At 40.4% G+C, this 20,939-nt stretch overlaps 1 protein-coding gene across 1 annotated transcript in view; it reads right to left on the reverse strand.

Annotated features, from left to right (window-relative positions):
• The window catches only part of Pid1 (phosphotyrosine interaction domain containing 1), a 246,978-nt gene that overhangs the window by 118,531 nt on the left and 107,508 nt on the right, over positions 1–20,939 (reverse strand). The window contains exon 2 of the mRNA XM_036173235.1: positions 10,328–10,474. Within this exon, the coding sequence (XP_036029128.1) occupies positions 10,328–10,474 (147 nt within the window). The remainder of the gene's footprint in view (positions 1–10,327; positions 10,475–20,939) is intronic.

The following is a 20,939-nucleotide window of genomic DNA, read 5'->3' on the forward strand; positions in this document are numbered from 1 at the left end:
CTCTGTGTGGCCCCTGACAATAATAATTTAAAAATTAAAAAATTAAAGCTTATCCACTAAACAATAGCTTTTGGCCACTGTCAGCTTTTCCCTCCCTTCTTAAATTTAAAGAGTCAAGAAGCTGGAGTGCTTAGACTTGCTTACAAGAGAATCTTAGGAAAAAGAAAGGAAACATGGGTTAGCTACAACGCACTCTGACTTAAAGGAACAGTAACAATAAGGAGCATGGGCCTAAGTGTACTCTGCACCTATAGCTGCTTGTGACCACTGCTGCCCATTGTTAACTCCATTAGATTGAGTAATGTCTAGAAGATCTATAAAGCACATCTCTGGGTGTGTCTATAATGGCATTTCCAGAAAATATTAGATCACAAGGGTTCCGATGGGGTGGATTGATCAATCCACTCATAATATGACAGTAGTATTTGGGAGTGGTGAAAGATAGGATATTCATTTTACTTGAATTCTGTCTTGATATTCAAATAAGAAGATTATTTTGAAAAGGAAAATCTACATAATCAATGGATTCTTGTGTGTGAATGGGTGTTAATGGGTAAAAAAAAAAAAAATGAGCTTTTGTTTAAAATGAGAAGAATGTGCCAGAGCATGACTATACTTCTAATTAAATATACACCCAGCTACATAAACACAAAAGCTCAAATGAAGGAAACAGATGCACGTGATGCTGATTTTAAGTATGTTTAAGTTCAAGTCAGGAGCCTTTATCACAAGTTCAGTTGCTGAATTTCACATCCTGAACTGGCCATTTTACATAACTACTACATGAGAAGGTTTGGGAATTGCCACTAAAACCTCCAGCTCAGAAATGTCTCTGTTCAGTCCCATGAAACAATAAATGAACCACATCGTGCTGCCTGCTTTTATGTCAAGTTGACATAAGGTAGAGTCATTTTAGAAGAGGGAATCTCAATTAGGAAAATGCCTTGGTAAGATGAGGTTATAGGCAAGTCAGTAGAGCATTTTCTTAATTAGTAATTGATGTGGGAGGGGCCAGGTCATCCTGGATGATATAAGAAGGCAGGCTGAACAAGCCATGAGGAGCAAGCAATTAAACAGCACCCCTCCATGGTCCATGCTTGAGTTCCTGCCTCCAGGAACCTTCCCTGCTTGAGTTCCTGCCCTGACTTCCCTCAATGATGTACTATTACCTGGAAGTGTAAAATAGATAAACCCTTTCCTTCCCAAGTTGCTTTTGACCATGGTGTTTTTATCACAGCAATAGAAATGCTATCAAAGACACACACATCAGCTGTGAAATAATCCTCTTGTACACTGTAAAGACTTGTCATTTGAACTGGTTTAATAAAACACTGATTGGTCAGTAGCTGGGCAGGAAGTTAGGCAGGAAAGCAAACTGAGAATTCTTGGAAGAAGGAAGGTGGAGTCAAGGAGTCACTAGCCAGATGCAGAGGAAGCAAGATGAGAATGCTGTATTGAGAAAAGGTACTAAGCCACGTAGTTAAACATAGATAAGAATTATGGGTTCATTTAAGTGTAAGAGCTACTTAGTAATAAGTCTGAGCTACCAGCTGAGGATTTATAAGCAATATTAAGCCTCGGAGTCAATTATTTAAGAAGTGACTGCCAGGTATTTGGGAACAGGCAGACAGGAGAGAAACTTCTGCCTACACACATCCTTCCTGAAAGGTAGAGGAGTATTGCTATTGCACTTGAATTCAAAGAATCTCAAGAAAAGTGACACACACATTGTGATGGTTTATGAACCATTAACTCTGTTGGAAACCAGTTTGCTGAACAGCTTCTGACCATACAGCGAAAGGAAGACATCGAAGTCAGCAGATAGGGCTTTCTACAGTGTCAGGTCAGTACCCTCAGGGAAAGGGAGAATAGAGTATGTCAGAATTTCAGTTAGAAAGCAGGCTTAAGTGACTTCCATGAAAGATGAAGGAACAAAGGATGTTGGACACTCCCAAGCTTCAGAGAGAAGACAGGGTCACTCCCTGTGTGGGTAGTAGGGAAGATAATAGGGGAAAAGTCACCTGTTTCCTCATATATCACCAGTGTTCAAAGCAAGGAACAGGGCCCAGAAGACCATCCAGCACTCATAACTTCCAGCCTCACTGAAAGGTGTAGGGTGAAGATAAGGTAAATCCAGAGGCAGGTCAGACAAACTCAGCTCAAACAGGGCTTCCATGGCACTAACTGCCTGTGACCCACCTTCCTGCACTTTGACCTGCATTCTTCCACTGAGATACTCCCTCGCATCACACTCCTTCACTTTATAGAAATCTTTGTACTCTGAAATGACCACCAACCACAAGATTTATAAAATGCTTTAACTAGGAAATGCTTCAATCCCCCCCACCACCACCGCACTGCTGATATTTTAGCTCAAACTTGTAAGTGCTAGGAACCAGCAGAGGAGCTCCATGGAATGGGCTTTGCAGATCAAGCATCCACAAGGCTGTATGGACGTGCTATGTATATATGTATATGAATTTCCCTAGGCAATTTTACGTCACACATATAGTATTTCATGTTATATATAATGTATTTTATAATAAGGTATATTGCTTTGTAGTATAGACTATGTCTTTTTTTAGAAAACTGAATTTGAGAACCTGAATTCCTGGTATGCTTTCAGTAAAGCCAGATGATACACAGCACACTGCCATCTTGCTTTTTGCTTTTTTTTAAAAAAATTTTTTAATTAATTTTTATTTCATGTGCATTGGTGTTTTGCCTGCATGTATGTTCACGTGAGGGTGTTGGATCTCCTGGAACTGGAGTCAGACAGTTTTGAGCTGCCATGTGATTTTTGTAAGAAAAGATGAAATGCTACACCAATTAAATAAGACAAGTTCCTGAGCTTTGCACCCTTAGATAAGCATGGCAATCAGATAACATACTCTTTCTACTTGCTTTTCTTCCTGTGTCTTTAGTCTCTTACATAGCACAGCACATAAAACAAACAGTAGACAGACAACATACAGAACAAGAAAAAAAAATGTTTCAAAACATTCATCTTGCAAAGGGTTGGTATTAAAAATGCAATTGACCAAGAAACCCCAAATAATCCAACTTTAAAATGGGACAGGGGTATAAATAAATACTTCTCCATGGGAAAAAGTGACAATTTCATAAACTCTAACCAACTGTATTAGCAGCTGAGAAATGCAAGCCCAAACTGCAATGAGATGGACCCTTACCTCAGCTAGAATGGTTTTGATCTAAAAATGAAAGATGCTGGCAAGGATGTGGAAGAATGACACTGTGAGCAGACACATGAAATAGTCAGACTGTTATGGAGAACCATATGGAGAGACCTCAAGGAACAAAACCCTCACCTGCCATATGAGGCAGCCATGCCACTTCTGGATATGGATACAAAGGAAAAGGATATCAACAGTTTAGTGAGAGATCTGCACACTCACATTGTTGCTTCACCTATCCCAAGAACAACTAAGATAAGGGATCAACCTAGTTTCCCAACAATGGATAAATTAGTAAATAAAATATGGCAGATATAGAAAGTGGAATGTTTTTCAACCATAAAATAATGAAATGCTACCTTTTGAAGCAAAATGTATGAAACTGGGGGATGTTATATTAAGTAAAATAAGAAACAGATGAAAATACACGTTTTCCATTGTTATGGTTTGGATTTTTAAATCTTCTCGGTGTGGTGTGTGTATGTGGTGGTAGTGCCTGGTGGGTTCACTACTTAGTGGTGTGTTAATGTGTGTGAGTGTGAATGTGTTTATGCAGGTACACATATGTACACATAGATATGAAGGCCAGTGGTCAACATCAAGTGTCTTTCCTCAATTGTTTTTTATCTTTATTTTTTGAGACAAGGTCTCTCACTGAACCTGAAACTCAATGATTCAGGTAGGCTGGATGGTCAATGAGCTTCAAAGATCCATCTTTCTCTGCAGCTGTCCTTCACCCACTTAGTGCTAGGGTTACCAGCAAGTACAACCATGCCTAGCCTTTTGCATGTGTGCTGAGTACCCAAATTCATACTTGCTCAGCATGTACTTTACCAACTGAGGTACCTACCCAGCCCCATGGTTAAGATTTTAAATGGCACCTGGTGATCACATGTAAGGTGTGGTCCCAGGTGAGGACATTATCAGAAGGTGATAAAAGATTTAATATGTAAGCCATAGTTGGAAGAGGTAGGAAGAAGAGGGCATGCATGCTCTTGGGGAGTGCTGGAAACGTGGCCCCTTCTCTTCCTCCTCCTTCCTCTCTCTCATCTCTCATTCCACCATGTTTTCTCTGTCATGGTGTTCAGTTTTGCTATTATCCCAAAGCAGCACAGACAAGCAATTATGGTCTGAAACCATGAACCAAAACCATTCTTTCCTCCTTCCACATTGTCATTATCAAATATTTTGTCAGAGCAATGGAGAACTAACACATAGATCTTATGTGACTGTCGAAACATAATGAACCCATGGCAATGTACAGTTGTGATTTGCAGAGGCTGGGAGGCGAGATGGGATAATGAATGTTTAAAAGCAGTTACTCATCAGAAGTAATAAACTCTGATGTTCAGAGAACAGTGAGATGGCTATAGCCCATAGTCACCTATTAAATACTTCACAGATAAATATTAGGAAGGACTTACAAGGCTCTAAACACACAGCAATGATAAAAAGTTGAAAGCATTAATTAGCATGACTTGACCAATACATGTCATATATAATTACTGAAATATATATAGCACTGCATGTGTTTGAGCAATTCTTGTGTTAATAACTTTTTATATTTATATGGATGGAAATGTTAAATGCTATGATTTGATCATTGCACATAGTACCCAATTAAATTTTATAATTATAATTCAGTAAAATTAGATAATGGAAAAAGTGTCCATAATAGACATTCACCCTGGCTCTGACCCCTAAGCAGTGTAGAAACTTAGCTATATATATATATATATATATATATATATATATATATATATATATATATATATATATATAAGTACTTCAAATTTGATGGTACAAATGGCCAAGAAGTTTCAAAAGAGACCACAAGTCTGGTGGTGAAGAAGCACCAGAGTCTATAATAAAGAGGCGGGGACAACCTGGATTCTGCCAATTATTCACTGGGAGCCAAAGACAGGATAAGGAATGCCTTCTTGCCTCAACTGGCTCATCTGTGATATGGGGTGCACATGGTCCTTAACCCACTGAGTTGTCAAGAGGATGAACTCATTCTATACAAGGAAAGGCTCATAGACACAGTAAACACACTAGATGTGTTGACCAACAGCTGCTCTCCAGAATCACAATTCTTACATTAGTATTTTTGTCACTGCTCATCATCACCATTATCAGAACAACATAATCTCTATTTTATTCCAGTTTTTTGAACTGAGGGGAGTGGAACTGGAAGTGAGTTTGTACAAAGTAGGACAGTACCCCTTTGAGGATAAGCCACACAGAGCACAGAGCACACAAGTCTGTCCAGAAACTCCAGAACTCTGTCTCAACCCTTGGATGTCTTGGCCTGCTTTGTCAAATCCATTCAGACCATAATATGCCAGTTAGTCAGTGCCCAGGTTACTTACATTTATATTACTCCATCACACCCCTCTGTGGGTAAAGTTCTCAAGCACCAAATAGGTAAATTTCAGGGTATATTTTATAGTACAGGCTCCTGCTCCATCACTGAAGTTTAGTTCCTGGAAAGAAGAACTCAGGAATTCTAATATACAAACATGTTTTAAAAAGTCCTTGTGACTGGGTTATCAATATGGCTCAGCAGATAATGATACCTGGTGTCAAGACAGATACAACCTGGGTTCCATCCTCAGGACCCATGTGGTGGAAGGAGAAAAACTAACTCCCAAGAAGTTGTCCTCTGACTTCTGCATGCCAGGCATTGCACACACATGTATGCGCACATTCTCTCTAAGTAAATAAACAGTAACCCATGCGGATCGAGAAGACCTTTTACAAAAAATAAAACAGAAAGAAGTACTTGAGATTAGCTGACTTGAGCACTCCTATTCCCTCTGCTTGTTTGTACACTGCGTTTCCTACGATCCCTTTCTTTATGACTCACACATACAGTGAACTTTCAAGTTGTGCTGACTCAGTAAATGTGTGTAAGAAGGCAAAGACACCCAGAATCCCATGATGTAGGACAGAGGAACAACAAGTAGTCACCCAGCTGCAAAATCCCATATGGCCTATGATGCTGAAAGACACTCCAGTGGGAGTCCGAAGGGGGCTCAAGGGGCTCTCTGGTTAAAAAAAGAAAGAAAAGAGAAAGAGAAAGAAAGAAAAACTCCACTAAAGAAAAAGAAAGTGGTGGCAATAGAGAACACACAAAGACCCAGCTGCCCGAAACATGAATAGCCTGGCAGGGCAATCTCTCCAGGACCCACTGAGAATACAGATCAGAGGGAATCAGGATATCTGAGATGAGCAAGGGTCTCAGTGATGCTAACCTTCACCCATTCTCAACTTCCGCCCTTTTGATTCTTCCTGCCTCTTTCCCTTCTCAAAATAAAAGTTATGTAAGTATATCTTGGGAGCTATTAGGAAAAAAGAACCAGTTCTGTGTAAAGACAGAGGGTCCCAAACCCTGGCCCTGCAGCTGCCCAGTGCTACATTACACTCATTATTCCTAGGACTCAGGAGTTGGAGAAAGAGTTCCTTCTGCAGCTGGCATCTTGTGAGCTGATTTACTCACTGGCAAGAAGCACAGAGGAAACACAGGACTTTGTTCTTGAAGATGACTGGGGGAAAACAGGGGGAGGTTTGGGGATTTTTAAATAGAAATGTCAGAATTTCCAAGATCTACCCTTTGAAAAATAAACAAAGGAATATGACTTTGAAAATAAGGGTGGTATTGTCCTTGAAAATTAAAAAAAAAAAAAAAAAAAAAAAAGCAGTTCCAGTATATTGACAGTAAAAATGTAGGGGTATTAGGTCAATAGCATTCAGCTGGAGAATCACATGTTGAGGGCTTTCATCCTTAAGATAGAATGGTCAGATAAAATGGAAATGCTCAGAGACCTGAAGAGCTATTGGCCCTGACTCCTGTTTCTGGGAGTTCCAGTATCTATGCCTTGAATCTCCACCATTTCTAAGGATGCAGAGTTCATATGTTTCTTTGGTGGTCAATTGGGATGTTTTTTACCTTGGCTACAGAAACTCTTCCCTGGATTCAGCTCAGATCACAAATGACCTCCCTTTGCCATGCTGGACATGCACACGGCTAACCCCCCTGAAATATCCTTACCTGAAATCCTCTTCTTCCCAATTTCTTTTTTAAACCATTAGTTATATGTATATGTGTATGAGCATTGCATCTGTGAGTGAAGGTAACTGTGGATGCCCTAAGAGGGCATCAGATCCCCTAGAGAAGTGGTCCTCAGCCTTCCTAATGTTGCAACCCTTTAATACAGTTCCTCAAGTTGGGGTAGCCCTCCCAACCATAAAATATTTTCATTGCTATTTCATAGCTGTAATTTGCTACTGTTATGAACTGAAATGTAAATATCTGCTATACAGGATATCTGATATGCCACGTGCCCCCTGTGAAAGCATCATTCAACCTCCCCCCTAGGGGTGTCGCAACCTACAGGTTGAGAACCACTGCCCTAGAGCTAGAGTTATAAGTGGTTGTAGGCCACCTGAAATAGGTGCTAAAAACCAAACTCTGGTCTCTACAAAAACAATAAGTGCTCTTTAACTATTGAATCATCTCCCCAGATTTCCATTTCCCTGGATCCTCAGACACTCCATATCTTTCTAGAAGTGAAATAAATGAGCACAGCTTAAGGGAAGTACATGTACATGGAAAAAAGATGAATAGCAAACTCTATACACTCTCTAGAAAAATGAAAGTTTTACAGTCTTCTTCCTTTATTCCCCTAGAAAATGCCCCCATCTCTACTCACCTCTGTCCCTCAGTCCCTTCCTCCCTTCCCCTCTCTGTCTCTCTCTCTCTTTCTGCTCTCTTCCTCTCCTTCCTATCACCCCTTTCTCCCTGTCTCTATTTCTCTCTGTATCTCTCTGTCTCTGTCTCTGTCTCTGTCTCTGTCTCTCTCTGTCTCTCTGTCTCTCTCTCTCTCTCTCTCTCTCTCTCTCTCACACACACACACACACACACACACACACACACACACACACTTTCATGTGTGGTTGAGGTTTCTATGACTTACTTTGTTTCATTTTCAAGCCAGGGTCTCACTACATAGCTCTGGCTGTCCTGGAACTCACCATTTAGGCCAGGCTGGCATCTTACTCTCAGAGATCCACCTGTCTCTGCCTCCCATGTGACAGGATCAAATGAGTGTGCCACTACACCAATTTCATTCTGTAACATTTATCTAACGTCCCCTTGCATTTTAAGCACACACTGTGGACTCCATCAAACGAAGTTGTCCTCCTATCTGTTCCTACTTGCTTCATCTTGCTTCAAGTCACCATCTTCTCTAACAGGAACAGAATTCACAACAACATGAGCACATCTCCTAAAGGGTGTGCACGAGTTTGATTTTCAGTCACTTTCCAATATCATCAGTACTTTTCTAGCTTTCTCTCTTCACCAGTAGTGTTACACATGGTAGACCCAAGACTGCTGCATCCATTCTCCCCGATCCAGTCAACTGCTCTCTCACATGGTGGACCCAAGTCCATTGTATTCATTCTCCCCATCCAGTCAACTTCTCTCACATGGTGGATCTAAGGCCATTGCATCCATTCTCCCTACCCAGTCAACTGCTCTTGAAGGGAGAGTTACCTCATCAAAGTTACTCTTTTAAAAATGGAGTTTTAACTTACTTGCCTAAATCCTCACAATTTGAACAATATCAAAACTCCTTGACATGACCATGAAACTCTGTCTAGTTTGACCCCACCGTTCAAATCTTGCTCAGTCTCCCAAGTGCACTGGCCCATTTCCTTCCCTTCAAAATGACAGCAATCCCACATTCACTTCGAAGATTCAGCATTCCTTGTTCTGATTACCTTGAAGGATCTGCCTGGAAGCTCTTTACAAATTGGCTCTCACCAGTCAATGACTTGTACATCATTTTCTCCTCCCCTGACTTGAAACTAGCAGTTAAAATTCCATAAAGATATTGTGGGTTGTGTCCACATTCTGTCCCTGAGCCTGGCAGGCACTGAGCATACAGTAAGTATGTGTGGAATGAAAGGATGTGTGTGAGGTTTTGTGTGACTCCCATCACTCCAGAGTGCTGCAGGTTCCAACCTGACCACAGCTATGCAGTACCTGCCTCTCCAACAACAAGAAATGAGGAGAGGGGTGGACCCAAGAGGTTTTAAAAAGATCACAAGCAAATTTGCATTCTTCCGTCTCCTTATTTCTCCACCCTAAACAAGCTCCTGATGGCAAATATGCACAAAACATATTTTTGTTATCTCTAAACTTATTTCTATTTTCACTAACTGAAGCAAAAAGAAAAATAGAATGAGAAAAAAATCTAAAAACTTACCAAAATTGGACATTTTGTCTCTAGTTTTGTTTCCATGTCAGCACTGTAGTTTGTATGAATGAAAAAAGTGCTTTTGTTTTTTACAGATTCTGAGGCACGAGTATTAGTATAAAATTTGAGAGCGGAAGCAAAGAAAAACTGCAAAATAACCCCCAAAGAGACTTGGAAGTTTCAAGTATTGGAGAAGTATTTTGTTTTGCTTTGGTTTGGTGTTGGGTGTTTTCATTCTTTAAGATACATTTTATTCAGATTAGAAATGTAAGAGGAGGGCCTACAGTGAAAGACACAGCTCCCTGTGGACAGGAGAAATGGTGTAATGATCAAGAGCACTTGCTGCTCTTGCCGAAGACTGGTCTTTGGATGCCAGCACTCATATCCAGCAGCTCATAATTGCCTGAAACTCCAGCTCCAACAGCTCCAAGGGATCTGTCAATGTTCATCCAGTCTCCACAAGCACCTGCATGCATATACACACAGACACACACACACACACACACACACACACACACACACACACACACACAACACATGCATGGAAAATCATTCTAATAAAATAAAGCTACCTTTATGAAACATAAAGTTCCATATAGCCACTGAAAGAACAATAAGAATACTACTACTCTATTCACACATACTAAAACCTGTATGGTTAATGTATGACCCCCAAATTATGAGGAATGTTATATTATTGAGAGAAAATAATCAGGATGTGAGTTCAAACTAATAGCATTCATTAATTGCTAATCATGTAATATTTGCCTTCTTGAAACATGGATGCCACTTAGGAATAAGACCATCATGTCACAAATGCTTGTGTCTGGCCCACAAGAGAAGCTCTGTTGGCACTGTGTCCTGTACCTTGCAGCCACTATGAGTCCTTGTCTTCATCAGTGGTGTGGTGGTACATAGTTCAATGGCTTCCGGCTCATGGAAGATGACTGCTGGTATAGGTTCCTTTTTCAGTGTTAGGACATTCAATTTAGACTTCAGCATGGTCTGGAAGTGCTAAAAACACAGAAAAATAAGACAAGACCGTTAAATCACTTAGAAGTGTATCTTGATTCAATTGCACATCAAACTTAGTAGCAAACATTTTGTCTTAATAACTCTGTTGTAGTAAGTGAGGCTAAGAGATACTTATTCAATGAAGAGGGCAAAAATCCTATGAAGACTGGACTAAAATGAAGCTGTGGTGAACGGCTAGTCTCCAGCTGTCATCTCACCCAGAACTTGATCATCTGAGAAACTTTTCCAAAGCATCATGTGTATGGATTCTTAGAACATAATCTGTGTAAATTCAGCATTCTCAGGAAGGATGATCAAGAAAGGACAAAAGAGGTGCTCAATGGAGGAAAAACCATAATGCTTCTGTTCTCTGCCCTATCAAGCTCTTTCCTGAACTGGCCTTGGAAAATTTTCTACTCAGTGGACTGTTCTTTTCTGTTGTCTCCAGCCAGGATTCTAGGAACATATCTTCTGCACAGACAATCCAATGCATCAGTTTTGAAAACTGTTCCAAATGTGGCTGTGTTTAACCATTGCTATCTGGGTGTTCTAATTTCCTTTCTATTACTGTGATAAAATGCTCTGGCCAAAAGCAACTTCAGGAGGAAAAGGTTTATTTTAGCCTATACTTCCAGGTCTGTCACTCAGGAAAGTCAGGGCAAGAACTCAGAACAAGAATCTAGAGGTAGTAACAATGCAGGAATATTGCTTACTGGCTCACTCACTGCCTTGTTTAAGTCCAGCTACCTGGGTATAGGGCTGCCCACAGTAGGCAGGGCCTCCCACATCAGTCATTAATCAAGACCATTTCTCACAGACATGGCCACAGATCAGTATGGTTGAGGTACTTCTTCAGTTGAGGTTTCCTCTTCCAAGGCGACTTTAGATCCTGTAACTTTGTCAATAGAAACTAACCAGGACATTATACTACCTGGCCCTAGGTTTTAATCTTCATTTAGACCATTGTAGAGCATCCAAACTGTTTCCTTTACTTCCAACTTTCTCCCTGCATGAAGTATCATCACACTGAAGCCAAAGGGATTCTTCTAAACTCCAGCTATGGTATGGTATGCCATACCTTTACTAAAACTCTCCACAAGTATCCTCATCTCATCACAGAAGAATCTACAGCTCTTACTTTAGCTGCTAGAGCTAACTCAGAGTTTCACTGTCCCGCTGGTTTTATCTCTCAACTCCATGCTTTCAATTATGGATCCAGCCACTGTGGACTCCTTGGTGTTTGAGAATACACCAAAGACACACATGTCCTGTAACTTCTACCCAAGGTGTCTGGAAGGCTGGCTTCCTTACTTTCATAAAAGCCTTTGTCACATATCCCTACCATTGGTACTATCTGAAAGTGTGTGCATGCATGTACACATACACATACACACCTCTAATTTCATGAGCATGCAACCTGCAAAGCACACAGAACCTCAGGCTCCAGAGAACCAAACCCTCACAGGATTTCTTGCTTGGCTTAGTACTCTTGTTTCAAAATTCTTAACAACTGTGTCTTTGGGTTGGTGTTTTGCAAGTGACACTGCATGGCAGGGTAGAGCATGGCCATTCAGGAGACAGTAACAACAAGGACCTCCTCAATCCTCACTTTCCTCTTGTATCAGTGATGGTCTATGAGTGAGAATTCTGATGGGACCAGATATTTAGAATGCATCAAGAGTCAAGGTGAGTATAAGATAAGAGGTTAAACATATGACTGAGGAAGCAGGGATACAGACAGCCCAAGAGGCCACCTTGGAGCCAGAATTTTCTTCAAGTGCAAAGTCTGCTGTGTTCTAGAAACACAAGGGATTAGCAGTCCTCTCCTATGCTTTCCCTGGTATCCCTTCACTGTACCAAGCAACAGCCTGCACTGAAATAACAGCTCAGAAAGAAAGGGAAAGGTGGGGGAACCACAGGTACTGTCCCTGCAGTCCTTCCCTGCTCATTAGCTGGTCCAAGGTGAGGCACAATATACATATATCAAGAAATAAAATTCAAATGGGCAGGGCAGTGTCATGCAGCCCCTTCATTCACCAAATCAAAGCAAACCACAGGCTCGACTAAGAAATGCCAACTGCACACACAGGCTGTTACTCTACCCTACCTTTGCACTAAAGGTGAGTATTGCACCGTAGAAGCTCATAAGTCAGCTAGAGCTTCCACATTCTTTCCTGGGAGCAGAATTAAATAGTAAATAATGAAAAGAAACCACGAGGACGTTCCCAGAAAGAGATTCATGAGCCAAGCAGAAAGCTTTGTATATTTTTCCTATGCTCTGATTAGGAGACACTGAATTTACATTTTGCACTGGAGCCTGCATATTATGTAGATAGCTCTGCACACATACTCTCGCACTGTCTGTCCCCTCCCCTCTTTATTCTTATCATTCACCACACCTTATCACCTCTATATAATCTTGTAGTTGTTTTTGTTTTCCTATGTGTCTTTCTCAAGAACATAAGAACCAGAGATACACAAGCTGTTTAATTCCATGAACTATTAGAGGGGCCTAAAATGGTGCCTCGCTAACCACAGAGGCCCAAGGAACATTATGGAAGGTAGGGAAACTAATTTATTGAAAGGAAAAAACTACAGATTTAAAGTAATGACCTCTAAATCAAAGTTCATAGACTTGTCTTCTTGCTACCTCATCCAAGTTGTCCTTCCTGGACCTCTTATTGTTTTTCAATAATATGTGTATAAGTATATTTGTTTAAGAATAAACTGCCCCAAACAGTTCTTTTTGTTTATTTGTTTGTTTGTTTGTTTGGTTGGTTTTGGCTTTTTTTTTTTTTTTTAGACAGGATTTCTCTGTGTAGTTTTGGTGCCTGTCTCGGATCTTGCTCTGTAAACCAGGCTGGCCTTGAACTCATGGAGATCTGGCTCTGCCTCCTGAGTGCTGGGATTAAAGGCATGCCCCACTGCTGCCTGGCCCCAAACAGTTCTTTAACTACTTCATATAACTCATGTAAAGGTGCAGAGGTTTGGGAATTCATAGCATGTCAAAGCATGTATTTTAGGAATCTTCAAATGAGGGCTTTGGTGGGTAGACACCACAGTGCCCAGTTATTGAACTTGACATTCACCCAGCTGTTGCTGTGAAAGTGTTTGGTAGACAGGACTGAAGGTTTACAGTAAGTGAGACTGTCCTAGATAATCCAGGTGGGATTATCTACTAAAACACTTTTAAGAGCTGAACTCAGGCTTCCCCAATGAGGAAGAATACATCTACTGTGTACTATCCCCAAGTCCTGGAGTCCTAGCCCATTCTTCCGGGCAGCCTGCCTTACAGTCTCCACTTCTGGTTTACCTAGCCAGCTCCCAAGACTGCAAACATGAATTCCTCTGTGGAGGATCTTTATATCCGGTGTCTCTGGTTGAAACTTGATGGATGGAGCCACCTTTTAGGAAACAAAATGATCAACTCTGATATGGAAGAGAGATTTGTCCTTACATTTCCTAGAGTGTTAGACAGATGAGAAGAAAGCAGACAGGAAAGGAGGGGAAGGAAAGGGAAGAAAGAGGAGGACTCAAGTTTTCATGTTAGGCTGAAAGCCTCCGTGTGGCTACTATTGATGGTTTCTGTCCACTGGGAGTGTAGAGTTTGGGAATGCAGAATGGTGCAGGTTCTCTGAAGAACATCATGGGGGTCAGTGAGCATGAGAATAAAGTCAGAGACAGAAACTGCTTCTAAGAAAGAAACTGGGGCAAAAAGATGAGGAAGATAGCCAGGCGGTGGTGGCACACGTCTTTAATCCCAGCACTCAGGAGGCAGAACCAGGCAGATCTCTGTGAGTTCAAGGCCAGCTTGGTCTACAGAGTGAGATCCAGGAAAGGTGCAAAGCTACACAGAAAAACCCTGTCTCAAAAAACCAAAAAAAAAAAAAGAAAAGAAAAGATGAGGAAGATAAATAGAAGAGACACTCAGAAGATCAACGATCAAGCAGGGGTCTGTTGCCACCAATCTCTTCTACCGTGGTGATCTCTTTAAGACAGATCAAAAAGCTGAGATAAGGAAATGATTCTGCAAATACAAATTCTGTCTGCTAATAGATTTTACTCTTTGCCTCCTATGGAAGAAGATGAAGATAAAGATGGGAAATCATGTACATACTTGATGAGCTGTTGTGGCTGCAGTGATTTATCTTTGATGGCAAATTAATATTAAACCTGACTTTGACCTTGCTATTATAAGTCTTAGGTACAGTTTTAAGTATGGGAGCTATTTCTGCTAAGAGCACTTGGCTGCTCCTTTCCTAGGGGAAACTTCACCAATAGTTATATCCTGGGCTTTGGAAAATACACATGCCATAGGCTGACTGAGTATCAAGTCTAAAAGCATTGGTTTACAGGAAACTCAAGATTGGCTGAAAAGACTCTTCCAGGAGAGAAACACGTTGGCTGTTAGGTAATGAAACTTTCTTATCCTTCAAGGACAGTCTTAGACTGAAAATTCATACTGATGTGGAGAGACAGTCCCTTGGTATTTTTCAACTCCTAAGTCCAGATGTGTCAGATGCTCTTACATTATGAATCAATACATTCTTTTTCCTGCTTTAGTGGGATTAATTCAGATACCTGTTCCGTATAAATAAAATAACACAATACGAACTATTTTGTAATGAAATAAATATATCCACAAAAATGAACTGCAGCCCCTAACAAAACTGATATGAGATTACATTTTTAAATATTCAAAACACAAACATATTATCTTTTTTCTTTTTTTATTATTATATTTGTGTTTTAATTTTACACATCAGCCATGGGTTCCCCTGTCCTCCCCCCTCCCGCCCCAACTCCCACCTTCCCTCCATCCCCTCTCTTCCATACCCATTTCCTTCAGGGTCAAGACTCCCCTGGGGATTCATTTAAACCTGGTGGATTCAGTACAGGCAGGTCCAGTCCCCTCCCTCCAGGCTGAGCAAAGTGTCCCTGTGTAAGCCCAAGGTTCCAAACAGCCAGCTCATGAACTAAGAACAGGTCCTGGTCCCACAGCCTGGATGCCTCCCAAGCAGTTCAAGCTATTCAATTGTCTCACTTATCCAGAGAGCCCCATCCAGCTGGGGGCTCCATAGCCTTTGGCTCATAATTCATGTGCTTCCATTCGTTTGGCTATTTGTCCCTGTGCTTTTTGCAACATTGGTCTCAACAATTCATGCTCTTACAATCCCTCCTTTCTCGATAGCTGGACACCTGGAGCTCCACCTGGGGCCTGGCTGAGGATCTCTGCATCCACTTCCATCAGTTATTGGATGAGAGTTCCAGCTCGACTGTTAGGGTGTTTGGCCATCTGATCACCAGACTAGGTCAGATCAGGCTTTCTCTCGACCATTGCCAGCAGTCTACAGAGGATGTATCATTGTGGATTTCTGAAGACCTCTCCAGCACTCTGCCTATTCCTATTCTCATGTGGTCTTCATTTATCATGGTCTGTTATTCCTCATTCTCCCTTTCTGTTCTTGATCCAGCTGGGATCTCCTGCTCCCCTAAGATTTCTTTCCCTCAAATCTTGCCCTTCATTACTCCCACTGTCGTCCAGGTAGTTCATGTAGATCTCATGTAGATTTCTCTGTCATTGGGTGATCCCTGTGTCTTTCCTAGGGTCCCGTTTTCTAGGTAGCCTCCCTGGAGTTGTGTAGCAGACTAGTCATCTTTGTTTTACCTCTACTATCCTCCTATGAGTGAGTACATACCATGTTTGTCCTTCTGAGTCTGGGTTACCTCACTCAGGATGATTTTTTCTAGATCCATCCATTTGCCTGCAAACCTCATGATGTCATTGTTTTTCTCTGCTGAGTAGTACTCCATTGTGTATATGTACCATATTTTCTTCATCTATTCTTCAGTTGAAGGGCATCTAGGTTGTTTCCAGGTTCTGGCTATTACAAACAATGCTGATATGAACATAGCTGAGCAAATGCCCTTGTGGTATGATTGAGCATTCCTTGGGTATATGCCCAAGAGTGCTACAACTGGGTCTTGGGGGAGACGGATTCCCAATTTTCTAAGGGAGCGCCATATTGATTTCCAAAGTGGCTGTACAAGCTTGCATTCTCACCAGCAGTGGAGGAGAGATCCTCTTGTTCCACATCCTCTCCAGCATAAGCTGTCTTCCGTGCTTTTGATCTTAGCCATTCTGACAAGTGTAAGGTGTTATCTCAGAGTCGTTTTGATTTGCATTTCCCAGATAATTAGGGATGTTGAGCAATTCCTTAAGTGTTTTTCAGCCATTTGAACATCCTCTGTTGAGAATTCTCTGTTTAGTTCTATACCCCATTTCTTAATTGGACTGTTGGGCATTTTGTTGTCTAATTTCTTGAGTTCTTTATATATTCTGGATATCAGCCCTCTGTCAGATGTGGGGTTGGTGAAGACCTTTTCCCATTCTGTAGGCTGTTGCTTTGTCTTATTGACCATGTTCTTTGCTCTACAAAAGTTTCTCAGTTTCAACAGGTCCCATTGATTGATTGTTTCTCTCAGTGTCTGTGCTACTGGTGTTATATTTAGAAAGTGATCTCCAGTGCCAATGCATTCAAGAGTACTACCTACTATCTCTTCTATAAGTTTCAGAGTAACTGGATTTATGTTGAGGTTTTTGATCCACTTGGACTTAAGTTTTGTGCACAGTGCAAAGATATGGATCTATTTGCAGCCTTCTACACATTGACATCCAGTTATGCCAGCAACATTTGTTGAAGATGCTTTCTTTTTTCCATCGTACATTTTTGGCTTCTTTGTCAAAAATTATATGTTCATAGGTGTGCGGGTTAATGGCAGGGTCTTCTATTCAATTCCATTGGTCCCCATGTCGGTTTTTATGCCAGTACCAAGCTGTTTTTATTACAGTAGCTCTATAGTAGAGCTTGAGGTCAGGGATCGTGATGCCTCCAGAGGTTGTTTTATTGTACAGGATTCTTTTGGCTATCCTGGGATTTTTGTTTTCCCATATGAAGTTGAGTATTATTCTTTCCAGATCTCTGAAGAATTGTGTTGGTAATTTGATGGGATTGAGTTGAATCTGTAGATTGCTTTTGGTAAGATCACCATTTTTACTATGTTAATCCTGCCTATCCATGAGCATGGGAGGTCTTTCCATTTTCTGACATCTTCTTCAATTTCTTTTTTCAGGGACTTAAAGTTCTTGTCATATAGGCCCTTCACATGCTTAGTTAGAGTAACTCCAAGGTATTTTATGTCATTTGTGGCTATTGTAAAGGGTGATGTATCTCTGATTTCCTTCTCAGCCTGTTTGTCTATTGTATATAGGAGGGCTACTGATTTTTTTGAGTTGTTCTTGTATCCTGCTATGTTGCTGAAGGTGTTTATAAGCTGTATCAGTTCATTGGTTGAATTTTTGGGGTCACTCATGTATACTATCATGTCATCTGCAAATAGGGAAAGCTTGATTTCTTCCTTTCCAATTTGTCGCCCCTTAATCTCCTTATGTTGTCTTATAGTTCTGGCTAGAACTTCAAGTACTATATTGAATAAGTATGGGGAGAGGGGACAGCCTTGCCTTGTTCCTGATTTTAGTGGTATTGCTTTGAGTTTCTCTCCATTTAATTTGATGTTGGCTGTTGGCTTGCTGTAGATTGCCTTTATTATGTTTAGGTATGTTCCCTGTATTCCTGATCGCTCCAAGACCTTTATCATGAAGGGGTATTGGATTTTGTCAAATGCCTTTTCTGCATCTAGTGAGATAATCATGTGGTTTTTTTTCTTTGAGTTGTTTATATGGTGTATTACATTGATGGACTTTCGTATGTTGAACCACCCTTGCATCCCTGGGATGAAGCCTACTTGATCATGGTGGATAACTGTCTTGATGTGTTCTTGGAGTCTGTTTGCCAGTATTTTATTGAGTATTTTTGCATCAATGTTCATGAGGGAGATTTGTCTGTACTTCTCTTTCTTTGTTGCATCTTTGTTTGGTTTAGGAATCAGGGTAATTGTAGCCTCATAGAAGGAGTTTGGTAATACTCCTTCTGCTTCTATTATGTGGAACAATTTGAAGAGTATTGGTATTAGGTCTTCTTTGAAGATCTGGTAGAATTCTGCAGTGAAACTATCTGATCCTGGGCTGTTTTTGGTTGAGAGACTTTTAATGACTGATTCTATTTCCTTAGGGGTTATTGGACTATTTCAATGGTTTATCTGGTCTTGATTTAACTTAGGTATGTGGTATCTATCCAGAAAATTATCCATTTCTTGTAGATTTTCCAGTTTTGTGGAGTAGAGGTTTTTGAAGTGTGACCTGATGATTCTCTGGATTTCCTCATTGTCTGTTGTTATGTTCCCCTTTTCATTTCTGATTTTGTTCATTTGGATGCTCTCTCTCTGTCTTTTGGTTAGTTTGGATAAGGGCTTGTCTATCTTGTTGATCTTCTCAAAGAAACAGCTCTTTGTTTCATTAATCCTTTGTATTGTTCTCTTTATTTCTATTTTATTGATTCCAGCTCTCAATTTGATAATTTCCTGGCATCTGTTCCTCCTGAGAGACTTTGCTTCTTCCTGTTCAATGGCTTTCAGGTGTGCTGTCAAGTCACTAGCGTGAGATTTCTCCAACTTCTTTATGTTGGCATTTAGTGCTATGAATTTCCCTCTTAGCGCTGCTTTCATAGTGTCCCATAAGTTTGGGTATGTGGTGTATTCATTTTCATTGATCTCTAGGAAGTCTTTAATTTCTTTCTTCATTTCTTCCTTAACCCATTGGTGATTCAGTTGAGCATTATTCAGTTTCCATGAGATTGTAGGATTTCTGTAGGTTTTTTTGTTGTTGAAATCTAACTTTAAACCATGGTGGTCCGATAGAATACAGGAGGTTATTCCAATTGTTTTGCATCTGTTGAGATTTGCTTTGTGGCCAAGTATGTAGTCGATTTTAGAGAAGGTTCCATGGGGTGCTGAGAAGAAGGTATATTCTTTTTTGTTTGGGTGGAATGTTCTGTAGATATCGATTAAGTCCATTTGAGTCATAACATCAGTTAAGACCATTATGTCTCTGTTAAGTTTCAATTTGGCCGTTCTGTCCAGAGGTGAGAGTGGGATGTTGAAGTCTCCCACTATTAATGTGTGGGGTTTTATATGTGATTTAAGCTTTAGTAATGTTTCTTTTACATATGTGGGTACCCTTGTGTTTGGGGCATAAATGTTCAGAATTGAAACTTCATCTTGGTGGATCTTTCCTGCGATGAGTATGTAATGTCCTTCATCATCTCTTTTGATTGATTTTAGTTTGAAGCCTATTTTGCTGGATATTAGGATGGCTACACCAGCTTGCTTCTTAAGACCATTTGATTGGAAAGTCTTTTCCCAGCCTTTTATTCTTAGGAGGTGTCTGTCTTTGAATTTGAGGTGTGTTTCTTGTATGCAGCAGAAAGATGGGTCCTGTTTTCACATCCATTCTGTTAGTCTATGTCTTTTTATAGGTGAATTAAGTCCATTGATATTAAGGGATATTAATGACCAGTGATTGTTCATTCCTGTTATTATTTTTATTTTTTGGTGGTAGTGTGTGTGTGCTTCTCTTCTTTGGGGTTTACTACTGTGGTGTTTTCTATTGCCCGTGTTTTCATGGATGTATCTGCCTTCTTTAGGTTGGAATTTTCCTTCTAGTGCTTTCTGTAGGGCTGGTTTTGTGGATAAATATTGTTTAAATCTTGTTTTGTCTTGGAAGGTCTTGTTCACTCCATCTATGATGGTTGAAAGTTTTGCTGGGTATATTAGTCTAGGCTGTTATCACTGTCTCTTAGTGTCTGCATTATATCTGTCCAGGTCCTTCTGGATTTCAAAGTCTCCATTGAGAAATCGGGTGTTATTCTGATGGGTTTGCCTTTATATGTCACTCAGCCTTTTTCCTTTGCTGCCCTTAATATTCTTTCTTTATTCTGTACATTTAGTTGTTTAATTATTATGTGGCTAGGGGCGTTTTTTGGGCTGTCTAGTCTGTTTGGTGTTCTATAGGCTTCTTGTACCTTTATAGGCATTTCCTTCTTTAAGGTGGGAAAGTTTTCTTCTATGATCTTGTTAAATATATTTTCTGTGCCTTTGAGTTGGTATTCTTCTCCTTCCTCTATCCCTATTATTCGTAGGATTGGTCTTTTCATGGTGTCCCAAATTTCTTGGACATTTTGGTTTATGGCTTTGTTGGTTTTAGTGTTTTCTTTGACTGATGAATGTATTTCTTCTAACGTATCTTCAACACCAGAGATCCTCTCTTCCATCTCTTGCATTCTGTTGGTTATACTTACATCTGAAGTTCATGTTTGTTTACTCAGATTTTCTTTTTCCAGCATTCCTTCTGCTAGTGTCTTCGTCATTTTTTCTATTTCCCTCTTCAGGTCTTGGACTGTTTCCCTTGCTTTTTCATGATTGTCTTTCAGGGACTTATTGGTTTCTTCTGCTTTAATTGTCCTTTCCTCTAGTTTTTTATAGCATTCTTCCCATTTTTTATTTGTCT

This window comes from Onychomys torridus, chromosome 23 (assembly GCF_903995425.1).
Source record: "Onychomys torridus chromosome 23, mOncTor1.1, whole genome shotgun sequence".
Classification (NCBI taxonomy): domain Eukaryota; kingdom Metazoa; phylum Chordata; class Mammalia; order Rodentia; family Cricetidae; genus Onychomys; species Onychomys torridus.